Here is a 26,885-nt window from a genome sequence, read left to right as displayed (position 1 = left end):
CAAGTGTGCAGCTTCTAGATGTACCTACACAATTCATGGCACGTCAAATATCCTATTTAACCTAAACAAGTGCCATTCATTCTCCATCATTATCATTATGCCATCCCGGTCGCCTTGGGGATGGAGAGGAGCCTAAGTAAGAAGGGAGAAGGGATAAGGGTAGGGCCTTGAACAATTTGGGCATGAGTAAATTTTATTAAGGACCTTCCCTTATTTATATTCAGTTGGGATTTTTATAAGAAACTTCAAATATAAGTATATATTATGGCTTCTAAAAGACCATTTGTGTGCGACTCTCTAGGCATATGGATCAGACTAGTTAACAACTCTAATGGCCCAATAATATGCATTGGCCTTCTAAATTAATTAACTATATCATATAGATTATTTAATCGCATATTGATTTAACTTAACATATAGGTTTTATTCCTTGTGGTATGCCAAAATACATTTCTTGTTCTAGAAGATACAAAGGAGTGTATTGATCTAGTCAGTCAACTTGTATGACATTAATTACTGTGTACACATAGTCCCTTATCCACTTGATGCTCTTAGAAAAACTTAGTGTATGCTAAACTATTAAACCCTAATAGGTCATATGGTTTAGTACACTGGGTTTACAAATCATTGGGGAACTCTTCTTTGATATACTACTATCTTGGCCAAGGACTTCATCACACCGTCTTCCTTAAACTATCTGATCTGATACCCAAGGTGGATGATCACATCTCGACCACTAAATCATATTCATAAACTTCTTATTGAACCCAAACAAAGATTGTTTAGAATTTCATGATTAGGAACTCGCATGTCATAGTCAAAGTATAACCTTCTGTCTACAAGACATTTTCAACATCTCAGGTCAGGCGACCACTCGCATAAATGTGATCTGGATCAACTATTGGGTTCTAAGGCCTTGACATGGATGCAAAACTAAAAATGATTCACAGTAGAATATTTGAACAAAATTGTGAAAACACCAACAAAATATGAAACAAATCACCTCAGCACGGATCACACCCGTGAATCCTTTGATCCTCGAATAAGTCATGTGGAGCTACTCATGTGTGCAACCTCTGGAAATATCCACACAATTCTTGGCACATTGAATCTCATCCTTTGCCTTGACGAGCTATGTACACCCTCCATCGCCATTCTTACGTCATCTTGATGGCATTAGGAATGGGGATGAGCTATGCAAAGAAGGGAGAAGAAAGGGAAGGCCCATAAAATTTTTTGGCCTAGGTGAATTTCGTTCAAGGCCTTCCCCTATTTATACTAAGAGGTATTTCATAAAATCTCCAAGTCCATTTATCAATCTAGTTCATGACTCCAACATCCCAATAACCTTTATTGGTCTTCCAAATTAATTAGCTATGTCATCATATAGATTTATTAATATCAGATCGATTTAAACCTATTGATAAACTCAAAATTAGGGGGTAAGACTACGTCATCATGAAATCGAGTTTAATCATTAATACTTATAAATATTTACCCATAAAATATTTAATTAGTTAGTGATGAGCAAGGGCCATCTCCATAGGAAACATATATTAGGGTAAGAGCTCTCTCTATCGAGCGAATTTGAGAAGGATAGAAGGATAATGTATAGCACAAAAGATCGTGAATAGGTGAAGGTAGTAATCACTAGGGAGGCAGTAGTAATTTATGAAGATGGGACAATTATAGTACTAGTAGAGGATTGTTATCCAGTAACTAGGACTAGAGGATAAAGGTCGGCGTGAACGGTGGTGTGAGACGAGATTAAGAGTTACTGATAAGAAGTAGTTGATTTAGTGTTGAATGGTTTGGGGTTTTCTACTTTAGGGTTTAATGTAATATAGGAGAGTGGGAAGATGAGAAGGGATCAAGAAAACATAGGTGACATGTAAAGTGGATGGTAGTGATGCTAGATAGGGATGGTGATGGATGGTGAATTATACTCGAACTACCTAAGTATGTTGGAAGAATCAATGTAAGACAAGGGGCTAACCTTAGATCCCCCTGTTCTGCATGGATCAAGGCATCTTCCTGATGCAGACCGACCTGCCCACTTCTCTATTGACCCCTCTAAGCACTTGAGACACCAAGAACAACCTTGATGGACCTTCAAAACTTCACTTTATTTTGATATGTTTCTCTAGGAGGAAGTGAGCTTAAATATGTTTTCTACAGATATCTGGAGCTCGTTTTATAGATGCATAAATAAATATGGAGAGAGGACGTAAAGACAAAGATACCCTAAAATTTCATCTCAATCAGAGTTTTGGATCGTGAGATATCACGATAGGAACTTGGATGATTCCTAGTAGTTGATATAATCAATATATTTCTCTCTTATCGTCCTCATCAGCACTGTCATGTCATTCTGTAAGGGTTTTGTTTCATCCTGGCATTTAATGTGACAATTGGCTCATATGCTTCCTTGTTGATGTAACACAACGACTGGGTTCGTCCAGGTCGTGTTCACCACAGAATATTATGCTGAGAAAATGACAAAGAAAATGCAAGATAGTGATACATATATTTAAGAGAATTTAACGTAAAAGTGTGTCAGTCATCGGACGATGCGAGATGCAGTTCAATTGGACGACATGTGCCATGTTTTGTCACGAGCAAGCTCCCAATGACCCGTGTGAGCAGATAAAAAAATGATGAATGGAGAACGATCTCGTCCAAGAGCGTTCACACTGACAACGTAATTGATCAAACCCAACGTAATTGACAATTTAGAGACCGCTACTGAAAGAGATAAATAACACTGTAAGTGGAAGGGGTACAAATGAACCTGCGTATGAGGATGATAAGTTTGTCGAGTGATATCCACGGATGGCACTTTACTCGTCAGAATTAGGTGCAGCTGGCGAGGTTCCCGCAAAACAATTCAATTGTGGTCTCAAAGCTCAAGAAAATTATTTGGCGTCGCTGGGGAGAGACAATGGCCGATTGCATAAAAGCTGGACTAGGGTTGTATTCTGGACAGTGTTGAATCGTTCAGCGGAGGGGATCAAGAGATCCAACGGCTGTGATCAACCCGGGAGCTTGGGCTACTAGTTCAGACTATGAAGAAGTGAAATCCGGCAGCAACATCTCCGTGGCAGACAGATGGAGGGCAGCAGGGATTTCGTTCATCACCCGACTAAGCAAGGCCATCAATGGTAGCAAATATACAATCACAAGCATCACCTCGGAAATTCCTGCGTAATGCAAGAGGCTTTCTCCAGCGAGAATGAAAAGGAATTATTGGCGTTGAATGATTAAATCGTGAATCAGAAAAAAAAAAAGGAGTCAATGTTCCCACAATTAATACAAGATGGCCGGCGACTCCACCGTGAGCACGCTCAATGAGAAGGAATAGACCGCACAACAGAAATATTCTGAAGACGTGATTAAGCCACAGAAATAGGTGACGGGGTTGTCGATCTTAACCGTCATCAACAGAAAGACCATGGCGTGATCGGAGGATAGATAGCAGCGGGCGAGTTGATCCGTCAAGTTGAGAATAGCGACATCCGACGGCAGTCGACGATGGAACAGATAATGAATTCCGTTCCTATTCTGGAATCTTCAGTCACAGAGTAATCCAAGGCAGATGGAAACAACGTTATCTCCTTGAAGAAGACGGAATATGTGATCGATAAAAAAAAACTCAGAAATCACCGTAAGCTTTTTTTTCCACAAGAAGACCCAATGGCACGACTTCTACCCTTCTCAGCAATAGAGGATACGATCTTCCTTGCTGCTTCTTCAACAGTGCACTCTTCTTCTTTTTTTCAAGAACAAGGCGTCGCGATAGAAAAGAAAAAAATTAACTGTCACTGAACAAAACGAGATCTGAGTTTCACAATTCAACAAGCCTAACTCCCACGTCCACTCCTCCCTCTTCTTTATAGAGGGGGGGTGGCAGTTATGGGAGGCCCAATTGGGCCTCCTTTTAAGGGGGAAGCCTATTGGGCTTCCCTTGAAAGGGATCTTTAGGGGGGAGAAGAAATCCCAACATGGATTTCTTCCCCCTAAAGATGACAATTAAGCATAATTAAAATAAAAACACGTACGAGGGGAGGCCGGTACTCACACGGGAGGGGCCTCCCGATAATCCAAAGACAACAAAAGGAAGAAAAGAACATAAAGACACACGACACAAAGTGATAAGACGATGCCGCTTCTCAAACCTGATAGTGGAACTGTAGATTCTTCACGTCGGCTCGAGCTCCGCGACGTGGCTGGCGACGGGTCAGGCCGCGATCGACTGGATGTTCCTCCATCACTTGTCATTTGCAATCAACGACTCTTGTCGCGCCATGTGTCACCCATGAAAAGACAAAACAGAGTAATAATGATATATTTAATAAGTATGTTGGAGCTGATGCGGTGGTGCGTCAATGCATACCGTATTAATGTGTTTCCTTCTAACAACAATCATAAAGTGACACATGTGTGCGACATGTACATGAGGCACCACATGTGTCATGACGCGTGGGCACATCCACACTTGTCGACCAATCGGAGAAAAAGAAAACATCACTTTTAAAATCCTCGCTCAGTTCTTGCGCTGCATTTAATTGCAAAAAATCCCCTTTGATTGATCCACATCGCCAGGTGCTAGAAAAAGTAAATGTAAAACCTTTAAGCTTTAAATGCCATAATCGAATCACTAATACCGATGCCATAATGGTTTACATTAATGATCATCTCTCGTCGATCATTATCCCAATCATGATTGGTCGTCATTTGATCAATTGAACGGCTACACGTGGCATCGTAGAGAGGAAGGGTTAAAAAACTATGTTAAAATTCATATTAAATCAATTAGCGACCCAAAAAAAAAAAAAAAATTAATATGTATTTCGGCTTATGAAAATTATATATTTACTAATTTAATGTCGAAACATTCCAGAAAAATTATATACTGACCTAAAAAATTCAAGTCTTTTAGAATTTGATGTCAATAAGATCCCTATAAATATGTAAAATGCATAAACTTTAGTAAATGATTCTAAAAAATCATTTTAAGCTTAATCATTTTAAACTTTAGTATATAGTCACTTCAATGAAAATAAACAATTCAATTCAATTCAATGTAAATATGGTCAGATTAAGCTAATAAAAGTCCTTGTTTTTAGTAATCGATCGTCTGAGTCTTCAACTCGTGGGCTGGTAAGCTACACATTGTAGAATGGAAGATTCAAAGGAGTTTGTACCAACTATCTCATGGAATCTATGCATCATCGATTACCATGTACGTATATTCCCTCATCCATTTGATGCGCCTGGGATGAAGTAGGGTATGATCAACTCTCAACCCTAATCAATAATCGGGGTTACTTACTCTTCTTTGATATTTCACTGACTTGGCCAAGGACTTCATCGCATCATCTTCCTTGATTTGTCTCCTCTTAGATTGAGGGTGGACGATCCCATCTTGACCACTTAATCTTCTTCGTGAACTTCTTGATGCTTTGGTGTTTAGAATCCCATCATTAGAGACTCATAGGTCATAGTCAAAGTACAAAATCCCATTCAGAAGATGTCTTTGGTGTCTTAGGTCTAAGGACCACTTACAAAACCATGATCTAAATAAACCTGATTGATAGTTTTCTATAATACCATTCAAGGACTTGTATCGGTCAATTCAGTGATCTCTTTTCATTAAAGAGCACCCACAATCAATTCTTCGTGTACCTACACTAATGGTTACGCGACCAACCATACTCATTATACTGTTGAGACTAGATAGTGTTATTCTGTTCATATACTTTGATGACTTTCTAGAGTATCCTTTGAATAGAAATATTTAGAACACATGCTTAAAAAGTAGTGATTTCTGTGTTTTTTTATCTTATCATAATTCACTAAGTCCGATCATATTTTCATGGACTTCATACACATGCATTATCATGAGTATGCTCTATTAATGAACATGGAATGAGATATGGAATGTTTGATTGGCTTGTCGGCCACATATATTTCCATCAGCAACCTGATTCAAAGTTTGGTATAATAAAATTCAGAGATTCATATAGATCAATTCGGTGATTTTTTTTTTTTGATAAAGAGTGGCTAATATCTATCTTTAGTGTCTCCACAATAGTGGATATGGGACTAGCCATACTCATCATATGAGTAAGACTAGATATTATTATTATATTTGGATACTTTAATGTCCTTCTCAAGTATCCTTTGAATTGAAATATTTATAAAATTTATTTAAAGACGACTGATCTTGATATTATGATCTCATCATAATTCACTTAATCGGATCATATATTTATGAGCTTCATCATATGCATCACACATGCATTATAGAAAATGAATATATGTATTAATGAAATGGAACGAGATGTTAAATATATGATTCTTCTTGTTTTCCACATATATTTTGGTGGCGAATCTGCGGACACGCCACCACCAACTCCAAAGACGACACACATCATGACTTTTCGCCAACATCAACTGCAGAACAGGCCTAACAACGACCAAATCAATGCACCAGCATCAGTCGTGTCTCCACCTACACACGCCCCGTCACGCATCATGACACGTTGTCAACGCCAGATCCAGAACTGCCCTTTGACGTGACACAATATCACAACGTCTATTTTTATTTTATTTCATTTCACGTATTTTCTCTTCCCTCCAAGGCCTATATGTAGGCCAATGTTGCGAGAAACATTTGGCGAATTTATCTTCAAGAATTGAGCTTTCTTCGTGGAAGATTTGCCCTAGCCCCCTTTCCCCCTTGGACTGCCACTACTGTCGCCGCCCCGCGCCTAGGCTGCCGCCCAACGCCAAGGCCACCCGTGCCCCTTGGTCGTTCCCTCCCAATGCCCAGGTCACACCAGCGCCCAGGTCGTCCGCTCCTCTGCCCTCCGTCCGGTGTTTAGGCCGCCTGCACTCATCCTTGGCCGCCGCCCAGCGCCTAGGTCGCGCGCCCCTTGGGCCGCCGCCCAGCGCCAGGGCTGCCCTGCGCCTAGGGGGCGCGCGCGCCCCTTGGCTGTCGCCCAGTGCCAGGGCCGTCCGCGCCCAGGCCGCGCGTGCCCCTTGGCCGCCACCCAAGGCCGCCCGCGCCCAGGCCACGCGTGCCCCTTGGCCGCCGCCCAGTGCCAGGGCTGCCCGCGCCTAGGCCGCGCGCGCTCCTTGGCTGCCGCCCGCGCCCCTTGACCGCCACCCAGCGCCCAGGACGCCCCAACGTCCAGGCCGTTCATTCCCCTGCCCTCCGCCCGGTGCCCAGACAGCCAACGCTCATCCCTGGTCGCCACTATTGGTCAACACCCTGCAACCAGACCACTCACGTCCAACGCCCTCATCATCCTCACGGCCACTAGCTCTTGTTTGCTCCGTCGGTGGATCATCTCTTCGTTGAACTCGTCAATGACACTTTGAGAATTTCCGCAACCTCGTCACGCACCATCTGGTGCTGAGGTACTCCTAAACTCTTTGGTGTCCCGTGTTCTTCGTCCAGTACTCCTCAAGAGTTCATCCACCGCCGTTGGGTTTGTTTGGATTTTGGATTTTCAAGCGACTAGTTGAATAAGTTTTTGAATCTTCAAGTGGGGGACCGTTCAAATTTATTGATTTTGGTGCTTAGCATCATCGCGGTGGTTGAAGACAGTACTCCCGCCCTCGACGAGGAAAGGGGCTGCACCACCACTATCTCATCGAATTTAATTCTTCAGAATCGACCGTGTGATTTTGTGGTCTGGTTTTACCCCACCCTTTCCTTAGTCGCCCAACATCCCACACCAATTGTTGTCCCATCCCATCATCTCCTAGTTGTCCTACATATTTCCATCACCTTCTTCATTAGAGTTTCTTTCACTTTCTTCTTCAATAGAGATGTCCTTCCTTGAGGTAGACATCACCTTTCTCCTGAGGATACTTCGGGTTTCTCCTTCTAAAGGTTCCCCTCAGTATTGATAAACATGTTCGATAGATTTGAGAGAGTATTCTAAAGCTTGTTCATATTGAAGATAATAATGAACTACAGAATGAGTGAGGTAAGGATTGAAGAATCATGTCCATGTTCATCTCCAAAGGGAATTAAACTGCCAAACTCTTGATCCACAAGATCATCTTCAGCACATGACTTCGTACAAATGATGATTTGGCCATCCAAGCTCTAAATAGACTCTTTGATATCTTATATCTCTATGTTCTACTCTTCTGAACAAATAACTTTGACATATGAAGCAGAAATGGGCCTCAAATTCATATCTTCATGTCGCATGTACAACTCATTACACATAGAAGAAAACATGTAGCATTGGGCCATAATGAAATCATCTTTCCACTTGTGATACTCTATTATTTCTCCTTTAGTGACATAAATTGTAATCTCAAGATGGTAATCACTCTGGGACATAGCTATGTACTCATACTTAAGACTCTTTGGGCCTATTACACAGTTGGTATTATGATGGTGTTGTATTTAGTTACTCTACAACATATTTACTTTCGGGAGAAATTTCTAATGAATCACTATTTTCATGTAGATCCTATGTTCATCAATAAAGAATTTTCTTCCACTAAAAGTTAAAATTCAATACACATATCAAGTGTATGGAAGCGGAGAAACTGGCAATCACCTACTAGAGAACCAAAATATGAACATTAGTGTTATGACTTGGAGTAAGATCCACCAAACATAATATGTCAAACACTTATCTCTTGGTGTAGTATCTGATCGTGATTCGGTCCCCAATGTTCATGCGACCTGGATTATGCGTCACCAACCATTGAGTTTATTCTGAGTTTTACCTTAGTCACTCGACAGGAATAGCTTTGTATGTATCCCTATTTTGTATCATAAACTTGTCCTTAGTCCCTCCTTTTGAATCACCAAGCCTAGAGTATGCCCACCAACCCAACTTAAAAAAAGGATTTGGATCTGAATGCTTTTTAAGGAAGGAGGATTACACTCCAGTTTTCACCTTCACGCCATGGCTCAGATTTTGATAGAGGAGTTTACTTTGGTCTCTTTGATGATGTAAGCATTGTGTTGTATCCTATATCAACACATGCTTTCAACTAGGACATATAATGTATGCCTTCCATGTGGTATGCGATCACATGTGTGTCGGTTGACTATCTTACATAACCCCAAAATCCAATCTCATTGGTTGACAAAACTTAGGGGTACTTACGTTAAGTCCATCTAGGTTGTTTAGTTTTTTCACAATTGTATATCATACCACATATTCATATCACAATTGAAAATCAAAATAAGTGATCTGATGTGATGCCAAATTTCAATAAATTAAAATATTGCTAAATTAAACATGACAATCAAGCTTAAAATTTCAGAACTATTATTCAAAGTTCAAAATGATTTACAGAATTTTATTATGCGCAAAATAATTTAACTCTTTAATTATTATATTTAATAAATCTATAAAAATATATTTGATACTTTTTATTAACCCCAAACACATAGGGTCTTAGTGTCCAGGTGCAGGTAGTCCGCATCTTCACAGACATGTCTATTTCACCGAGTCTCTCTCCGAGACAGTTCCCAGATCGTTACGCCTTTCATGCGGACTATTGTTTTAGTCCATTTAAGTCAATAAATTATTTTTTATTTCTCCAAAATTTTGAATTTATTTAACCCTTATAAAAATAACTTATAAATTATTTAATTAAATAAAAATTTGAATTATTTAATTATACTATATCTTCACGTTTTGGAGCCTTTTATTTTCAAAATCAATCAATACTCTCAAAATAATACTTATAGGTTGATGGACGCAATATCTATCAAGATTAGCTTTTGATAATTAACCTTATTACAAGTCATTCGACAATTATTGGTTACTGTAAATGAAATATTATACATATACAATAACCAAACAGCACAGGTTTGATGAGAGAGTTCAATCACTACTCTGTATCTTCTAGAGCACGCGGTCTAACTTGCATCCAACACGTTGAAAACATAACATATCCATTTGGTTAAATTAATTATTAATTAATTGACATGTCAATAGAGATAATAATTAAGATTGTCTCATAAATATTTTTGGGCCATAAATTTATTAACTAAATGGGTCATGTGTATGGACGTTGGTGGATATACTCTAAATTCGGAGGTATTTGTGACGTGTTCCCATGGACAGCAAATTTTGTGAAAAGTTTCTAAGGACTTTAATTAAAATTTTTTATAGAGTTTAAGTAGTGGAGGTGATAGATATTGTGTATTCGTCAAGCCATTCATACAACCATGCCATGATAAAGTTCATTGAAAAAGATTTGTTCTTTATTACAGCCGTGTGATTTTTGGAATGAAGTCCATGAATCCAAAGGGAGGTACCGTGATGGATAAAAATCAGATTTCTAGCAATGAAGAACGAGTAAATAACAACAGATACAGTGCTCTGAACATCACAACGATACATCTAGAGGCTGGATATCTAAACTGTTTGAATAAGCTCAATCCAGGAACTAAGATATCAAAATCTTTATCAGTGCAAAGGTGATGTTTTCAGTTCTACCCGTGATTTTAATTTTCAGATCTGTATTTTGATTTGATATTCCAATGCACAATTGACTTCTGATTGAGTCAATCAATCCCTTCATTACCAGCATGTTGTGCATTGATTCATTGGAGTTAAGGAGAACTGCATTTATATTTTTGATTGATGTTTTTTATGTGCCATTCACTCATTAAACATTAAAAATAAAACCTCAAAATGTTATATATATATATTGCTTTATTTCTTTTGAAAATTTCCCCCTTATCAAGCTTTGCTTGCGATTTCCATGGCATCTTAAGAACATATAATCGCCCTATGGCTCCCATTAAAGTACTTCATTTTAGCTATTAAATTGCAAAATCTTAACTTGTCTAATATTTCCTTTCATGACATTTTCCAAGTATTTTTATTCCCCTGGATGTTTTCTTCAGTACTCGTGCCTACTGAACCTTTAAAATTCTTTGGTCAGCATTAAATCTCACCAGACCCAACTTTCTCTGTTCCTAATGTATCATTTCCAACTCAACTTTTATTTAAGTCACACTATTCATAACTATATCTTTTTCAAATTCAACTGAAATGATATAATAGACTGGAAATTTGCTAGGACCAACAAATGATTTTATTCTCTCTGTAGAAACTAGTTTATATAAAAAAGAGATTGCATCTTTCCAAACAACTAGTTCAGAAAAAAAACTATTTTATTAAGTATTTTTTTCATTTTATTATGTTTTATCCATTTGACCGTTGGGAGCAAGCCTATATAAAGAGAAAAAATCCCAATGGACAGTTCAAACGACTGATATCTTTCCAAACAGCTTCAGAGCTACGGTGGGCGATCCGCGAGGGCTTCGACGAAACCCGATGGCTTCTTGGAAAGGGGAAAATGATGATACAAATCAGGTATCGATCATCATCCTGTGTTAGGGCCCTGAATTTCGTCGCTGAGAATTTAGAATTTTTATTTGCGTGTCGTTAATTTTGTATTTTTCTGCTCGATCGCACTTTCCTGGAGCTTTTGATTTTATCGAAGTTGTTTGATCTGCAATTGAGTTTTCGTAAAAATGGTTCGTATGTTTTTCTTTGAGCCAGATACGTGCCTGATTAATTTTCAGATAGCTTAACTTGATGCCGCATCTCGGATCTTTTGCCATTCTCGCTATTGATTTTCTTTGTGGCAAAGAGAGTATTCCGTATGTTTAAGTTCGGCGACTACATGTCGTTGTATCGCGTGAAATCACCAATCAGTATAGACATCGGTAACAAACAAATCCACTGCGCGTATGTGTTCTCGGGGCCTACTATGATTTTTGTGGGCACCGGTAGATTAATTTATATCCATCGTCTAAGGGAAATTGATCTTTGCTAGATCAGGGCAGCGCGTGCTTTCTCTTCAATTTCAAATTTCATTCTTCTTCCATTTTATTTGTTCGTGCCCCAGTTTGCTCACCCTGTTCAAGTACTTGCTGGATATCCAGATTTCCCTCCAAGCCTTAGATTATTTGTACTCAGCTCTCCGATGACTTACTCTTGAAATCCATGAAAATTCCGGGAGAAAAACATCTGGTTAATCCTGCCACAGGATTTTCAGAATTACGTGATTCCTCTGCACAATTGTCTCCTCTGTGTGAGCCTGCGTCCTCTGCGAGAGTTCTCCTGATGAACCCTAGCCTAGGTCCGAGCTAGGTCCTGGTCTTTCTGTGACTCTCTGTTTGGGGACCCACTGGCCTGTTTGATGAAATGCCATACAGTGATGGCAGCTTCTTTCTCTTCTTGACGTGATGGTAGCCATTTCTCTCCAGCTGGCAAGGGTGGCCACTATTCTCACTTTTCCAAATGACAGTGGCAGCTATTTCGCCTTTCAAGGTGATTGTTGCAGCATGTATGGCATTGTAATCATCGTCGACATCTCAGTTCTTGAAAACGCCATCTTGAAGCTCATGAGGTGCCATTCCTTGCCATGTTAAGAGCCCTAGCCTCATCAGCAGTCCTTGATTGGTTGACAGTCTTCCCATGTCGTCAGCACCTTCTAGAGGTACCACCTCAGCATCACCATGTCAGATGAAGCAGGTCAGGGGCAACACCTCAGAGGCACCACAGCAGACTCCCTTTTCAGCAGTGACAGATCAGTTTTCGTGGCGGCATGTCAGCATGTTAGTGCCCCACCTTTAATTCAAAAAAAAATGTTAGTGCCCCACCTGGGTTGCAACAGCAGTGATTGCCTCCAAATCAGAGGTGCCACATCAACAGCTTCTTCAGCCACATCTAGATAATCCTGTGGCATTTTTGAGCCACATCTCAGATTACCAATGAGATCTTCATCAACTGGGACAGTTTTCCTGGCAACTTATCTAACCACTTCCAACATTTCCTTTGGCATTTTTATCAGAAAGGGGGATCGCTCCTGGCAGTTTCATCAGCCATTTTTGGATAATCTGTGGCCACTGCCGCCATCACAACTGCCACTGCCACTGCCCCTGGCAGTTCTGTGACCAGCAACATTGCAGTCATTGCTGGTTTGGGGACCTCAAGGGGGAAGGGACTTTATTAACTGCATTCTTGATGGTTTATTGATTCAACATGTGGCGACCAGATGCAAGCTAGTCCATCAATTCATTAATGATTATGGCCTGTCCATTAAGCCTGTGGGGGCTGGACCTGAAATACTAGAGCACCACCTGGGAGGGTTAATCCTGCACCTGACACCCAATGGGACTCCAAGACTCTTTTGGGTGCATCGAGTGGCCCAGCCAGATTGGTCTGACCTATTTAGCCTAACCCCAGTGCAAGTCAAGCCTGTCCACTGCCTTCCCACTCAAGGGAGTCACATGCTGTGGGTGAGCCAGGAAACCCACTGTTGTAACAGGCACTGGCATGGCCTGTGGGCACCCTGGTCCAAGTATCGTTGTTCTGGTGCTGCTCAGCTGTACAGGAGAACCTTAGCCACCACCACCACCGGAGTCACGGGAACATCACTGCTGCAGTAGTCACCATGCCTGCTAGTATCATTGCTGCTATAGTGGAATGATGTCAGCTGCCAACCCATGAAACCTTGGCAATTTGATCGAGGGAAGGATTGGCTGCCCTGGCAAACCTTTCAGTAGGCAGTTGCTGGTCTTTTCCCATCTTTGTTCACAGAGGTGGTGCGGACAACTGCCATTGCAGCTCCACCGCCACCCTCCCCCACTCTGTATATTGAAATATTTTCGAGGTTATAAAGGTTCTTGAGTGAGACCAAGCCAGACAGAGAGCCAGCCCTTCCATTCCCAAGCTATGAGTGTCAAGTTGAAGAACAGCTTCATTCTAATTCTGCTGGTTGAAAATTTTAAAGTGGAGGACCCTTTAGGACTGATTACATCATGACAAAAATCAAAGGTGGTATGTTCTTTATGCTTGCACCTATAATGTAAGATCCATTAATGGACCACCTGCTATGGCTACAGAATGTAAAGCGTTTGCTGCTGTCGTGCCACCTTTTGTCGCTATTTGTGGTAACATTGTTGTCGGGCCGGCTGAAACTACCATTAGAAGTGAAACCTCGAAGAAAGGGTCCATTTTTGTGAACCCTAATGGTTCACAACAGAGGGTTTCCACTTCGGGCTGCCCTGCTCTACAGAGTGCTGGCCTGCCTGGCAGGCCCTGGCTGTAGTAACCCTGGCTGCCAGTCTGGGTCATCTGCCTCTGGCCAGACAAAACCCCAGGCTGGGCCTACCTTCAGCGGCTGAGTCTGACAATATGGCCTGCTGCCTTTGGACAGCCCAGTCTGCAGAAAACCCACAGACCCACTGACCTCCAAAGATCTTGTAGTTCTGCAAGGAGCTTGGGGATCCTCCACAAACAGCCTGAAAACCCATTACAGGTCTGCTGGGACAACTTGCCGACCTGCCCTCCTAGCCTCTCCTGGGGCCCCAGTCCCGACCCTTGGGCAGTTGCCAGATATGGAGGATCCATCTCCTGGAGAACACTAGAATCAGCAGACCTCCCAAAAGGGCCATCGAATCCCCCGACCCATCTCCATAGATGAATGTAGGAAACCACATAACCATCCTCAGACGCAGACTTCCATCTGACACGTTGTGGATAGACCACAGACCAACCACAGTTTCCGTGCAGACTGATTGTGAACCAACCAGGGACTGCAGAGGACTGTCCGCAGACAGGCTGTGGAACAATCATGGAATGACATCAGAAAAATCGCTAACTATCTATGAGCAATTGCAGCCCAGCATATTCCAGAGCCCATTTCAGCCCATGACACAGCTAGGGACCAGGCCAATGCCCAGGAGTGGTCCAACTGGGCCCAAGCGGTTGTACAGCCGTGATCAAGTAGTAGATCAGCCATAATTGAGCACATTCTTTGACTGCAGCTAAGCTCATGATCATGTCACGCCTATCCCATGCCCACCAGGGCAGCAGATGCCAACTAGCTTGAGGACAAGCTGGTCGCTGAAGGGAGGAGTATTGATTTGATCCCCATCACATCTTAGGGGTATTTTTGTCATTTTTTTCCTCGACATGTTTTCCCTTTAAGAAGGCAGCTAAATAGAGTCAATGGTGTCTCACATTTTGTTTCTTCCTATATCTGTTTTCTTTTTCCTCTCTCCCCATTTACTCGTTAGCTGTCGTTGAACCTCTTTCCTTGAGCATCAAGATGTCATTCCAATAATGGAATACATTGGTATCATTGACTGATATGTTATCAAGGATGTATCACGGGTAAAAATGACAAAAATACCCAAGTGGCAATCTGATATGAATCTTCCTAAAGTATACAAAAGAAAAAATTAATCGATATTGACTATGAAAAATGACAGTTATGATAGTTATGGCAGCCACTCACATATATCATTAGAATCTCCCTGGGCATCAAGACAGCATACCCAACCAACTGATGCATCTGAAGAGACACAGTCAATTGAGGCATTTCCTGAAGAAGAATCCAGGGGAGGGGTCCAACAGACACCACCCTTGGATATGTTCGAAGAGGACAACTGAAGCAACAATATAACTGCCCAAATTAGGATAGTATAAATAGTTGTAGATAAGTGTTGTAAAGGGCCGGAAAACACTCAAGGAGAAGGAGTGATTCCTAAGGCTCTTAAGTTAATCCTTAAGAGATTGGGAGGCGAGTGATCGTCTAGTGGGTCAGATCCTGCCCGAAAGGGTTTGTATATGGTATGTTCCCAATGAAAACACAAGAACTCAAACAGAAGTTTACGTCTGTCTCCAATGTCTGTGAGTAACAGAAAATGGGATAGAGGAGAATTCGGGAACGAGGGAGGAACAAGGGGGGTGAGCAGAAGGACGACGGAGCGCCCAGAACAGCCGTGGCCTGCAGCTTGATGGCCTGCAAGCGAGAGGGGAGAGGGACGAGTACGACTGGTTGAGGAAGATGACTGGACCAAAGGGAAGGAAACTCACTTGGGGTTCATACTTCTTGCCCTAACCCAAATGGACGTAGCGGTTTAAGTACTTCTTCAGGGATCTGGGCCGCTGTCTTCCCTTTGGGTTCCTTACTGGGCCTTGGACGGACGTAGACCCGACATGGGATCATGTCAGTATACTTGTATCTTCTACTCTGATCTATATATATATATATATATATATATATATATATATATATATCGTTTCTATCTTCTTAATTTATTCTCGTCTGAATTGGAACATTCCTGAGAAGACTGTATCACAATCCTGTCACTTGGTAAATAAGAAATGAATCCCTCATCATCATCATCCTGGAAAATTTTAAGAAACTTGTCTCTAATATTACCATATCATTTATGCAAGGTCGGAGAATTTATTACTCACCATTTCTCATCCCCACCATTTTTCTCAGGTTGATTATTTCTATTTTCATTGATCTTATATTTTCCATGTGTTTACTTTATGATTTAATGAAAATATTTTGGCAATATTGTGTGGAACATTTTCAGAATGATTCTTTTATATTTTTGTCTTGATTATTTCAATCTTGGAGGTCCATGAAAAAACCAGCCTGAAACCTACTGATCACTTGATGCCTTTTTACCAGGTATTGGTAGAAGCAAGAAATCATGTGAGGGTTATTATTCTTAACAGGCCTCGCCAACTCAATGCGCTGTCATATGAAATGGTAAAAACTAATATATTTGTATATGATATCATCATACACGGTTTTTTTTCATGACCAAACTTTTGTGACTCGCATGATTTGATGGCCTAAGAGTGTCAATGTTGCCTCCCCATTCATAAAATTTAACTTGTACGCATTTGCTGCATGAATTCCAAATGAAGGTGATTGCTTAATTGATTATTTCACATTAGATATTGATACAATCCTCAATCTGTCTAGGTGTGTTTTTTTTTCATTCCCTTCTTGGATGTTTCCCTCAAAATTGTGGTAGCCTTGCATTTGGGAGGGGCCGAACCGACCTTGATCCACCTCTATCTCTTCTAGAGTTGTTCCAACTCTATCCTTACTCTCTTATCCACGACATTTTCTTCTACATTCCAAGTTTTCCCTCTTCACAACTCAGATATGGGATTATATAGATTGCTATCATATTTCCTTGAGATTCTTGATTCGGGAATTCGTGAGATCAACAAGTAATCTTATCACTGGTATCAGAGCTGATCAAATCCACATTACAGATCGGAGCGATGGAATTTGGGGCGCATCTTATGGCGGATAAAAATCAGAGAATGGATCCAGTTCTGCATTCGGTTAGAACCACAAATGTACTGGAGCATCTCATGGAGCAAATAACAGCTATTAATTTGCGGTTGGAGACTATGCAAAATACACCTCCGGCAACTCCAACACCACAAGCCAACCTTCGTCATCCTTATCGTCATAATGATGCGACACCAGTTCAATATCATCATGATTCGGATCTACGGTTCAAGAAAGTTGATCTACCTACATTCCAAGGTACAAACCCAGAAGGTTGGATCAAAAGTGTTGATCAGTTTTTTCTACTGAATCCTATGTCTGATCGGGACAAGATGCATTTGATCTCTTTGCACTTGGATGAGACTTCCTTGGATTGGTTTTTCTATGCTGAGGATGAGTTTGACTTTCAAGATTGGATGGATTTCAAGAATCAGTTTTATAGCCGGTGTGGACTATCTGCAAATGCTATGCGCAAATATCTATTTGAAATACAACAAGCAGGATTAATTACCGAATATTGTTCAGTTTGAAAGATTGATTACACAAATTCCTGATTTGTCTGCTGCTGTCGAGGAGAACGCATACTTACGTGGTCTTAAGCCTGAAATTTGCATGCAAGGTGCAACATTATCGTCCATATGGTCTTAAGAAAATTATGGACCTATCTATCAAAGCTGAAATAGATCTGTAGACTTTATCTCAAACAGGATAGAATTCACAAGTCCCTAATCTTCAACCAGGTCAGTTGGCTATTCAGAGAACACCAAATCAACATATTCATCAACGTCATCAAGCTTCAACCTTAGGACAACCAAGAAACTTTTATACTGGTTCGAGCAGCTCTGGATCTCAAGATATGTCTTCCAATCAGACGCACGCCCTGGAAAGGCCACTCAAGAGACGCAACCTTAGACTCACTGAAGCTAAATTTCAACAAAGAAAAGATGAGGGTTGTGTTATCATTGCAACAAAAAATTTGCTCCAGGACACAGATGTCGAAAGGATCTCAATTTGGTAATGGTACTGGAGAAGAATGATAAGGAAATTCCACAGGAGTTCGACATGATGCAAACCAATGAAGCACCTATCACACATGGCTCTGTCTTTACTGCACAAGTTGCTCTACACTCGATGGACAAGACTCCAAAAATTGGCATGCTGAAATTATGGTGAAGTATATTGGGCTTTCGGGCGAGAGTTCTGATCGATGGGGTGCTACTCATAATTTTATCCATCCTGAAGTAATATCATCCTTAAATTTACCCACCGCCAAAGGAGAAAATTTTGACATCTTATTAGCCAATGGTACGGTACCATCATCGTCAAGGGTATGTTTAAATGTTCCAGTATACCTGCAGGCAATGGAATTCACTCAAGATTTCCTACCTCTTACAATGGGTGATTTGGACATGGTAATGTGAATTCGCTAGTTACAAACGTTGGAGTGGTTCCTCAGCAACTACAATTCACTTATCCTTAAGGCACTTTGGAAGGGGCAGGCAGCTCTATGAGATTGAGTCTGATCCTGATTTCCCACTGGGGAACTACCAGTCCAGCACTTGTGCTCAGGAGCTTATCAACAGAAAGCGTCAATACCGAGACATCTACAGAACTTGTGATCCTGCCAATGCCACAATATTCAATCTCACACCGTTACCTTTTATTGAGAATTTACAAAGAAAATATTCTGCTGTTTTTCAAACATCCCTCAAATTACCACCCAAAAGATCCCAAGACCGTTGCATACATTTGCTCTCTAGTGCCAAACCAATCAACCTCAGGCCTTACCGATATTCTCTCCCATAACAACGAGTTAGAAAATGCTGTTCAAGAGCTTTTGACTCATGAGGTTATTCGTTCCTCGACCAGTCCCTTCTCTAGTTCAGAAGGATGGATCGCCGGGAAGACGCCGGGAAGACGGTTCTCGCCCTCGTCGACGTCTGCTGCTCCGCCTCAAAAATGTCGGTGATTCTCCGGATTATGGACACGAATTGGCCCACATATTCCCTCGGATTGCCCGTCATCTTGAGGTTTTCAAGTTCTCCCCTCGCAATCCACGCCGTGTTATGCAGCATGAAGCTTTCCTTTACTTCCCGCACGAACTCTTCGTATGTCGGGGGTGGCCAATTTCCACACTCTTTCCTCTGTCGCCACCACGACTTCGCCTTATCTGTGAGGAAGTAACTAGCTTCTAGTATTTTTCTATCATCTGAAAGTCGTCTTTTGCCAAAATACCGGTCGCAATCGTATAGAAAATCTGCCACCAGGTCTTCCCGGCGAGAACCGTCGAACCGCGGTTCGGGTAGTGAGTGCTTCCCCTCGTCGTCGTTGCTAGGACGACAGCTGGTGCCTTCTTCCAGCCTCTCCATCTTGAGCTTTAGAATCAGGACCATCTCGGTCAGCTACCGGGGTAGTATCTTCGTGTTGTCTGATAGTTTCTTCGAGGACCTCATGCCTCTGGCGGGCCTCCACCCGCAATTCTCTTACATCCGACTTTAGCTCGTCGTAGTTCTTATCAACGTGGGTCTTCAAACCCATCACGTTCTTGTGCAGTAGGCGATTAGTCAGCCTCTGCTCCCTCTGTCGTCTCTCTTCGCTTAACTGTGCGCGAAACGACTCCATCTCCTCAACCGAAGTCAGAAGCACAAGGGTAGGCGATCCAACCTGGCTCTGATACCAGTTGTCACACGGTCAAATACTGAGCTAGGACTCTTGCTTGAATTTGGCGTGTGTCGGCCTCAATGTTCAGGGCGAAACAGTGAGCAGCCTTGATCTCTTGGAGCGGAAGCTTTGTGGATTGCTTAAGATCTCATAGAAAGGGTTAGAGGAGATGGTGGTGCTCAGCACCGTCAGGGAATAGGGTCATTGCATTCATATCATAAAGAGTACATCATCATTGGGGATAATGACATGGGGAAGACGAGGGGTGATACAACAAACGAGACGAGGCGTTTTGCGCCGAGGTAATGTCGCCACATCGCCTCAGGGTCGCCGCTCCGCGCGCCCGTTCTGCCGCTACACACGTGCGCCGGGCCGAGCGCCGTGCGCCCGCGGGCCTGACGATCACACGTGCTACCCCTGCATTGACGATCACACACACCACCAGCACCCGTGTCAACACTCTAGCGTGCAGCCCGCGCGAGGCCGCCACATTCGACGCCCCCGAGCTGGGCGCTACGCGCCCAGCACTACTCGCAAGAGCGCTGCGCGCCCGCTGTGCCGTCTCGGCGCTCTCTGTGCGCCACATGCCTTAGTCTCCTGGCGGGATGTCTCCCGGCCCCGCGCCCCGCACATGCAATGCGCTCGCTGCCTGCGCGGTACCCCGCACAACTCCGCGCGCTGCAACCGCGGCACGCCGCCCGGCTTGCGCGTCCCGCACCCGCACATAGCGCTCGACGCTGGCGGGTAGCGTTGGCGCTAGCGCGCCCATCACGCGCAAACCGTACCTGATCCATCCCACCTTGGGCATGGACGGGCACGTGCACGGTCTGTAATGTATCACCACGTACAGTGGCAATGGCCTGAAAGATCATGTATTTGGGCATCACTACCCATTATGAGTCAGTCCTTAAATGTCGTGAGCCAAAATTGCACGGACATTCCTTCCCAATAAGCACGCAGGCCTCTGGAAAAGGAATGCCGCCTAGTTAGGGGCCTAACAGTAGGGAATGCCACCTAGTTAAGGCCGGACAAACTTCTGGTGTCCCATGGATGAATTTGTGGTCATCCTGGGTCTCGACGTCTTGATGGAACCACGCGCAATTGTGTTTTTTCCAGTGTCACGGTATAGTGTTCCGGAGGGATCTCACTCATGTTTTTTCAGAGACCAAAGGGTCCAGAAACTACGGAACACCGCTCCTCTGTCCGTCATGCAAATCAAGGGCAGATCAAAAAAAGGGGAAGAGACCTCATTACCATACGAGGGCCAGCACCCTAGAAAAAGGGTGGAAGGTAGGGTTGTGCACCAGCCCGTTTGGCTGCGCTTAGTTGGGGTGACAACCACTATAACCCTGACGCCTTCGCGAGTGGACTACTGGGGCTGACTATGGATGTACTACACAAGTTTGCTGGGGCGATCCCCACGAAATAGAACTACTCCTGAGTACCCGTCACCCTACAAGATGTCGCCGCCTATCTAGAGGAACTGAGGAAACAATTTCAAGAACTTCTGGAGAACAAGCTTATCCGATCGTCCAAGGCACCTTTTGGCACAACAGTCCTATTCCAAAAGAAAAAGGTCGGCTGCTCTGACTTTGTGTAGATTACCGAGCGCTGAACAAGGTAGCAATGAGAAATAAATATCCTATGCCCAACGCTGAAGAGTTGTTTGACATGCTCGGGGACGCTCACAATTTCTCGTGGACGAACCGAAGGCGGGTACCACCAAGTGCGAATCAAGGAGGGGGACGAACCGAAGGCGGCATGCGTGACGCACTACAGATCTTTTGAATTCTGCGTGATGCCTTTTGGGCTCATGAATGCTCCTGCCACATTTTGTTGCCTTATGAACAATATCTTTTTGGGTTGTTCTGTACTTGGATGATATTCTCATATTCAACTGGAGCCTAGATGAGCATGTGAGGCTCTTGAGGATGGTGATGGCCAAGCTGAAGGAGCATGAGCTCTGCCTCAACCCGAAGAAATCCGAGTTTTCTTTACAAGTGATTGAATTTCTCAGACACCTAATCGGGATCGGAAGTGTGCGCATGGATCCCTCGAAGGTGGAGGGCATCCAAAATTGGACAGCGCAAAGGGAGTGCCACAGTTGAGGTCTTTCCTTGGGCTGGCCAATTACTTCCGAAAGTTTGTTAAAGGCTTCTCCCGAGTAGCTACTCTATTGGCGGACTTCTTTAAAAAAGATGTAAAGTGGCAGTGGACAGACCGATGTCAAAGAGCATTCCGTGAGTTGAAAGAGTGCAGTCTCTAGTGAACCGGTGCTCCGACTGCCCAGATTTTACAAGCCATATGAGGTACACACCAATGACACAGGATTCTTCATAAAAGGCTCAGTGGAGGAATCCCGAAATTTGTCAATGCTGTTAGACCTCTTCGCGGACTTCTCTGGCCTATAGATCAACTGTTCCAAATCTGCTATTGTGGGAGTGGGCCTTAGACCGGAGGAGGAGGTCTAGGGTTCAGAAGCTTTGGGAGTCCAATTGGAACACTTCCAATGCGTTATCTAGGTTTACCCCTAAAGAAGGGTGACTAACCTCTACAGATTGGTCCCATTTGATTAAAAAGGTGGAGAAGCAACTCGAGGGTTGGCATAGTCGGGTGTTATCACGAGCGGGACGTCTGATTTTGGTGAGATTGCTACTATCGGCGATACCAATATTTTACCTCTTAGTCTTTAGGTTGCCTGAGGGGATTGGTCGGCGATTAGAAGCTCTGAGGAGGCATTTTTTCTAGAACGGGCCTGGATTGGCAATTGGGGGGGTATCAGCATGGTTGTCCTCGGAGGTGGTGCATAGACTAGTGGAATATGGGGTACCACATCTGAAATCCATGAATGTAGCGCAGCAAACTAAATGGGTAACCAAGATTATGGGCCTGAAGGAGGACATGGTCACGAGAGTGCTATGGGATATGTACAACGCAAGTTTGAATTGGGAGTTGCGATCGAGGCCAATCAAAGGGGCTTCTGGCTTTTGGCAGGGATTGGGCCAAGTTTTCCAACAAAGCCAAGGGTAATTTGTACCCAAATTAGGGGGGATGGAGCATATTTTCGTTATTGGTTGGACGACTAGTCCACAGGAGGTTCGATGTTGGAAGTTTTTCCTCGATTATTTGCACTGGCTAGGACCCCACAAGCCTCCAAGAGAGATTGTTGGGATGGCACATGGAATCCACACTTGCAAGATGCACTGTCCGAACAGAGAGTGGAAGATCTCTTGAACATGCAACAGAAAATAGTAGACTTAAGGTTCGTGTATGAAAAAAGGGACAGTTGGGTATGGAGGGGAGCTCAGTGGTCAGCTCGAGAGACATGCATAAACAGATCCGGGGGAGCACGATAGAAGACACATACTTTATACACACATGTGAATGCCTATGGAAACAGAAGGTACCGTTGGAAGTCAGAATTTTTGGTTGGCTTCACAGGTTTAGCATTGAGTTATGACATGTACTCTCTGAAGGCGCATGATCCCAGACACGCCAATCGCGTGTCCCATGTGCGACCTTGGAGAAGAAGATTGTTCTCACTTGTTTTTTGAGTGTGTTATAACTCCTAATTATAACAATGTAGTTCCGCAAAACGTTGTCGGATCCAAAATAGAAATGCTAACTCTGTGAAGAGAAGAAGGATGGGCATAGGGGAAAGAAGAAGTGCGGGGAGGATCAAACCCTCTTGGCCGTCGGGAAAACTCCTTCTGACCGATCCGGCTCCCCCCCTCTGTCGTTTGAGATTTCTCAAGAAATAATTGTCCCCTGTTTCCTCCGTCACATCCTTATTTATAGGTACGTGTGAGACTATTAAACGACGCTTGTTACGTTGTTTCCCTCCCTACGAAACTAACGCCTTTGATATGCCTTGTGGAATCGCTTGTCAATACTCACTCGTCGAGTTGAAGCTGGTGGCGTCTTCCCAAGTCGCATCATAAGCTAGAAAACCGGATGTAATACGCTAGAAGCCGGGATCGTTTGGCGCATATTACACCACAGATGACGTCTGATGTAATGACCTTCTCTAGATGAATTGATGCAAACTTGAAAATTAACGACAAGTATGACGAATTAACTAATAAAGTAAGGCAGCCAACTAAGTCGGCGAAGTTCGATTAGACACAATCGACTTCCCAACATCCTTTTGGACCAACTAGACGCGTAAGATGAGGGGTAATCCACTACTCGTCGGCGTCCAATCCTCCTAGTAAATGAATTAATGTTGTAACACAGGAATATTTAATCCTATTCACTCGCTATTTTGAGTTAAGACGGGGCAATAAGAAGGATTTCCTAACACTTAAAGGCGCGGAAATAATCGACGAATACTGGTTAGGAAATAGTGAACTGCGTCGAGGAGAGAAACAATAGAACCTGTGGGCGGATATCCGTTGTATTCGATGTAGAATCAGCTACGCGTTTGGCTTGGTGTGGGCGGGTGGCCGCTTGCTGGGACCTGTAGACGAGCAAGTAGATCTGGCGTGGGTGGGCGCAGTGGTAGGCCTGGCGCGTGGAGATGCGGCAACGTGCGCGGAGGCGACGTGAGGTGTCCCGGGCGCGGCAGAGCACGCGGTGGCGGCGTTGGGCGCACGGAGTGAGGTCGCGAGGGCGCAGGAAGGGCGTTGGGCGGCGGGACAGCAGTATGTGCGTGCGTACAGGATAGCACTGCACACTAGAGCGGTCGTGCGTGGCCTTGCTCTGGGCGATGACTGATTCAAGAATCTTCAACCGTAGTGATTGCGGGCGATCTTGCACGAATTGACCTCCAAAGACTCAAGTTCTTGGAGGTTCTTAACTCTGTAATTGCCAGGAAACTAAGAAAGAAACAACAACACTTTGATTTCCAAGTTCAAGTCTATCTTGTCCTCTTGGCCATGCCGTCCTTATATAGGGCCGGGGCATGCCCAATTGGGTGTAATTGGAGAGAGCCATCTCAGGACGAGTGGTTCTCTCAAAACGACGAGAAAATAAAGGTTCGAAATGGACGAGGCCCAAACATGACGGCCCCCGTCCAGAATTCGGCGAAGAAATTACAACAATAAAAAAAAGAGAAATAGCGAAAACTAATATGGGCTTCATCTTCGTGCGGAGTAATACAATTAAAACGACGTGTCGCGGGCGTGGGCTCGTGCGGCTCGATGAGGTTGCTTTGCTGGCGTCAATCTGTCTTGATGGCGAGATGGTCTCCCATCAAGACCCTGCCATTTGATTAAGACAGATAATCCTGCCGGTGTAATCTTGGATGTTAGAACAGCTTCCGGAGTGACCTTCCATTCATAATCATCAATGAGAAACGGTGGGATGGATGGTGCATGAATGTTTGGGCCTAATGCACGTTTTAATTTAGACATAGACTGCCTTTTAAAGGAGTCATGCCAATGGATGTGTGGAACGACGTATTGTAGCTGTATTCTGCCCGTTAAAGAAATTTGACCCAATGTTTTGGGTGCTCCGTTGTGAAACATCTTTAGCAACATTCGAGACCACGATTTGTGACTTCTGTTTGCCCATCTGTCTCAGGGTGATTGGAAGAACTGAGTAATAGCTTGGTGTCTTGATGCTTGTGCAAGGCTTTCCAGAATTGAATAATAAAGAGACAACCCCGATCAGAAACTATAGAATTGGGTGGACCATGTAAGTGAATAGTTTCTTTGATGAAGATATGAGCAATCACTTCTGCCGAGAACGGGTGTTTGACGGGAATATAATGACTCTATTTACTGAGTCTATCAACAATGACTAAAATGTAGTCATACCCCTGAGAATTAGGCAGACCCTCAATGAAATCCATACTGATGTCTTCCCAGATCGAATGAGGAATGGGCAAAGGTTGAAGTAAACCAGCAGGTGAGAGATGTAATGATTTATGTCTTTGACAAATATCGCATTGGTCCACATATTTCTTGATAGCTGTCTTCATACCTGTCCAAAAAGTTGCAGAGAGATTCTTTTGTAAGTTTTGTGAAAACCGCCATGACCCCCAACCTTGGCATCATGAAATTCAAACAAAATAGAGGGGATCAATGATGAATTTGGTGGTAAAATGATACGGCCCATGTAGCAGAGGAGGCCTTGACGAATAGAATAAGAGGGATGTTCGAAGAGGGATGTTCGAAGAGGGATGAACAATCAACTTCAATCTGGGAGAGTTTATCATCTGCAGCAATTACACGCTCAACGGTGGGACCACCATGCCAGTGACACACAATAATGGCTCCCAGTTTTTCTGCGGAATCGTCTATAGATCTAGAGAGAGGGTCAGCTACAATTTTTTCTTGTCGGACTTGAACTGAATTTCAAAACTGAAACCCATGAGTTTAATCATCCAACGGTGATACTGTAATGGAATTTCCTTTTGCTCAGTTAAAAAATTGAGACTAAAGTGATCAGTGAAGATGAGAAATTCTGAAATAAAAAATAGTGCTTCCATTTGTTAACTGCATTAACTACTGCCAGAAATTCTCGTTCATAAGCCGAAGTAAAACAAGAATTCTGAGAGAGTGCTTGACTAAAAAAGGCAGCAGGCTTTGACTGCTGTAGTAATATGGCCCCAATACCATTGCCGGATGCATCAGTCAAAATGGCAAAGGTAATGAAAAATTTGGTAGAGCTAGGATAGGTGTGGAAGTTAATGCAGTTTTAAGTTGTGTAAAAGACTACTCTTCTGCATCAGACCACTTGAATGAATTGTTCATAAGTAAATCCGTGAGTGGTTGTGCCAAAGCTGCGTACAGTGATACAAATCTGCGATAATAACCAGCCAGACTCTGGAAACCCCTTAGTTTTTTGATTGTTTTAGGTATGGGCCATTTGAGTATAGCGTCAACTTTGGATGCAGACGTGGCAACTCCCTCGGAGGAAATCCAATGTCCTAGGAACTCCAGTTGATGTAGGAAAAATCTGCGTTTCTGGGTATTGACCTGAGGTGATTCTCTGCTAGCAATTGGGATACTATATCTAGGTGGATCTTGTGATCTTCTTCTGATTTACTGTACACCATAATGTCGTCAAAAAATACCAGGATAAATTTTCTGAGAAACTTCTGGAAAATGGAATTCATTAACGCTTAAAATGTGGCTGGGGCATTTGTCAGGCCA

The 26,885-nt window shown here is 43.2% G+C and overlaps 1 protein-coding gene and 1 long non-coding RNA gene across 3 annotated transcripts in view; one reads left to right on the top strand and one right to left on the bottom strand.

Moving 5' to 3' along the window:
- Positions 1-2,480: 2,480 nt before the first annotated feature.
- Positions 2,481-3,842, bottom strand: LOC144712044 (uncharacterized). 2 transcript variants are annotated; one of them, XR_013583716.1, is made up of 4 exons: positions 3,664-3,842; positions 3,305-3,568; positions 2,792-3,217; positions 2,481-2,693 (listed from the first exon to the last, which is right to left on the bottom strand). It is a non-coding gene; the product is annotated as an uncharacterized LOC144712044 (long non-coding RNA). The 2 variants fall into 2 exon arrangements; XR_013583715.1 differs by lacking the exon at positions 2,481-2,693 and having other exon boundaries at positions 2,708-3,217.
- Positions 3,843-11,269: 7,427 nt separating this feature from the next.
- The window catches only part of LOC144711586 (3-hydroxyisobutyryl-CoA hydrolase 1-like), a 52,956-nt gene continuing 37,340 nt past the window's right edge, over positions 11,270-26,885 (top strand). Inside the window, exons 1-2 of the mRNA XM_078585555.1 lie at positions 11,270-11,375; positions 16,504-16,584. Coding sequence (XP_078441681.1) covers positions 11,337-11,375; positions 16,504-16,584 — 120 coding nt within the window. The 5' untranslated portion in view covers positions 11,270-11,336. The remainder of the gene's footprint in view (positions 11,376-16,503; positions 16,585-26,885) is intronic.

This window comes from Wolffia australiana, chromosome 14, assembly GCF_029677425.1.
Source record: "Wolffia australiana isolate 7733 chromosome 14, ASM2967742v1".
Classification (NCBI taxonomy): domain Eukaryota; kingdom Viridiplantae; phylum Streptophyta; class Magnoliopsida; order Alismatales; family Araceae; genus Wolffia; species Wolffia australiana.
Note: the sequence above shows the minus strand (reverse complement) of the source record. Positions and strands in the feature narration are given on the sequence as shown.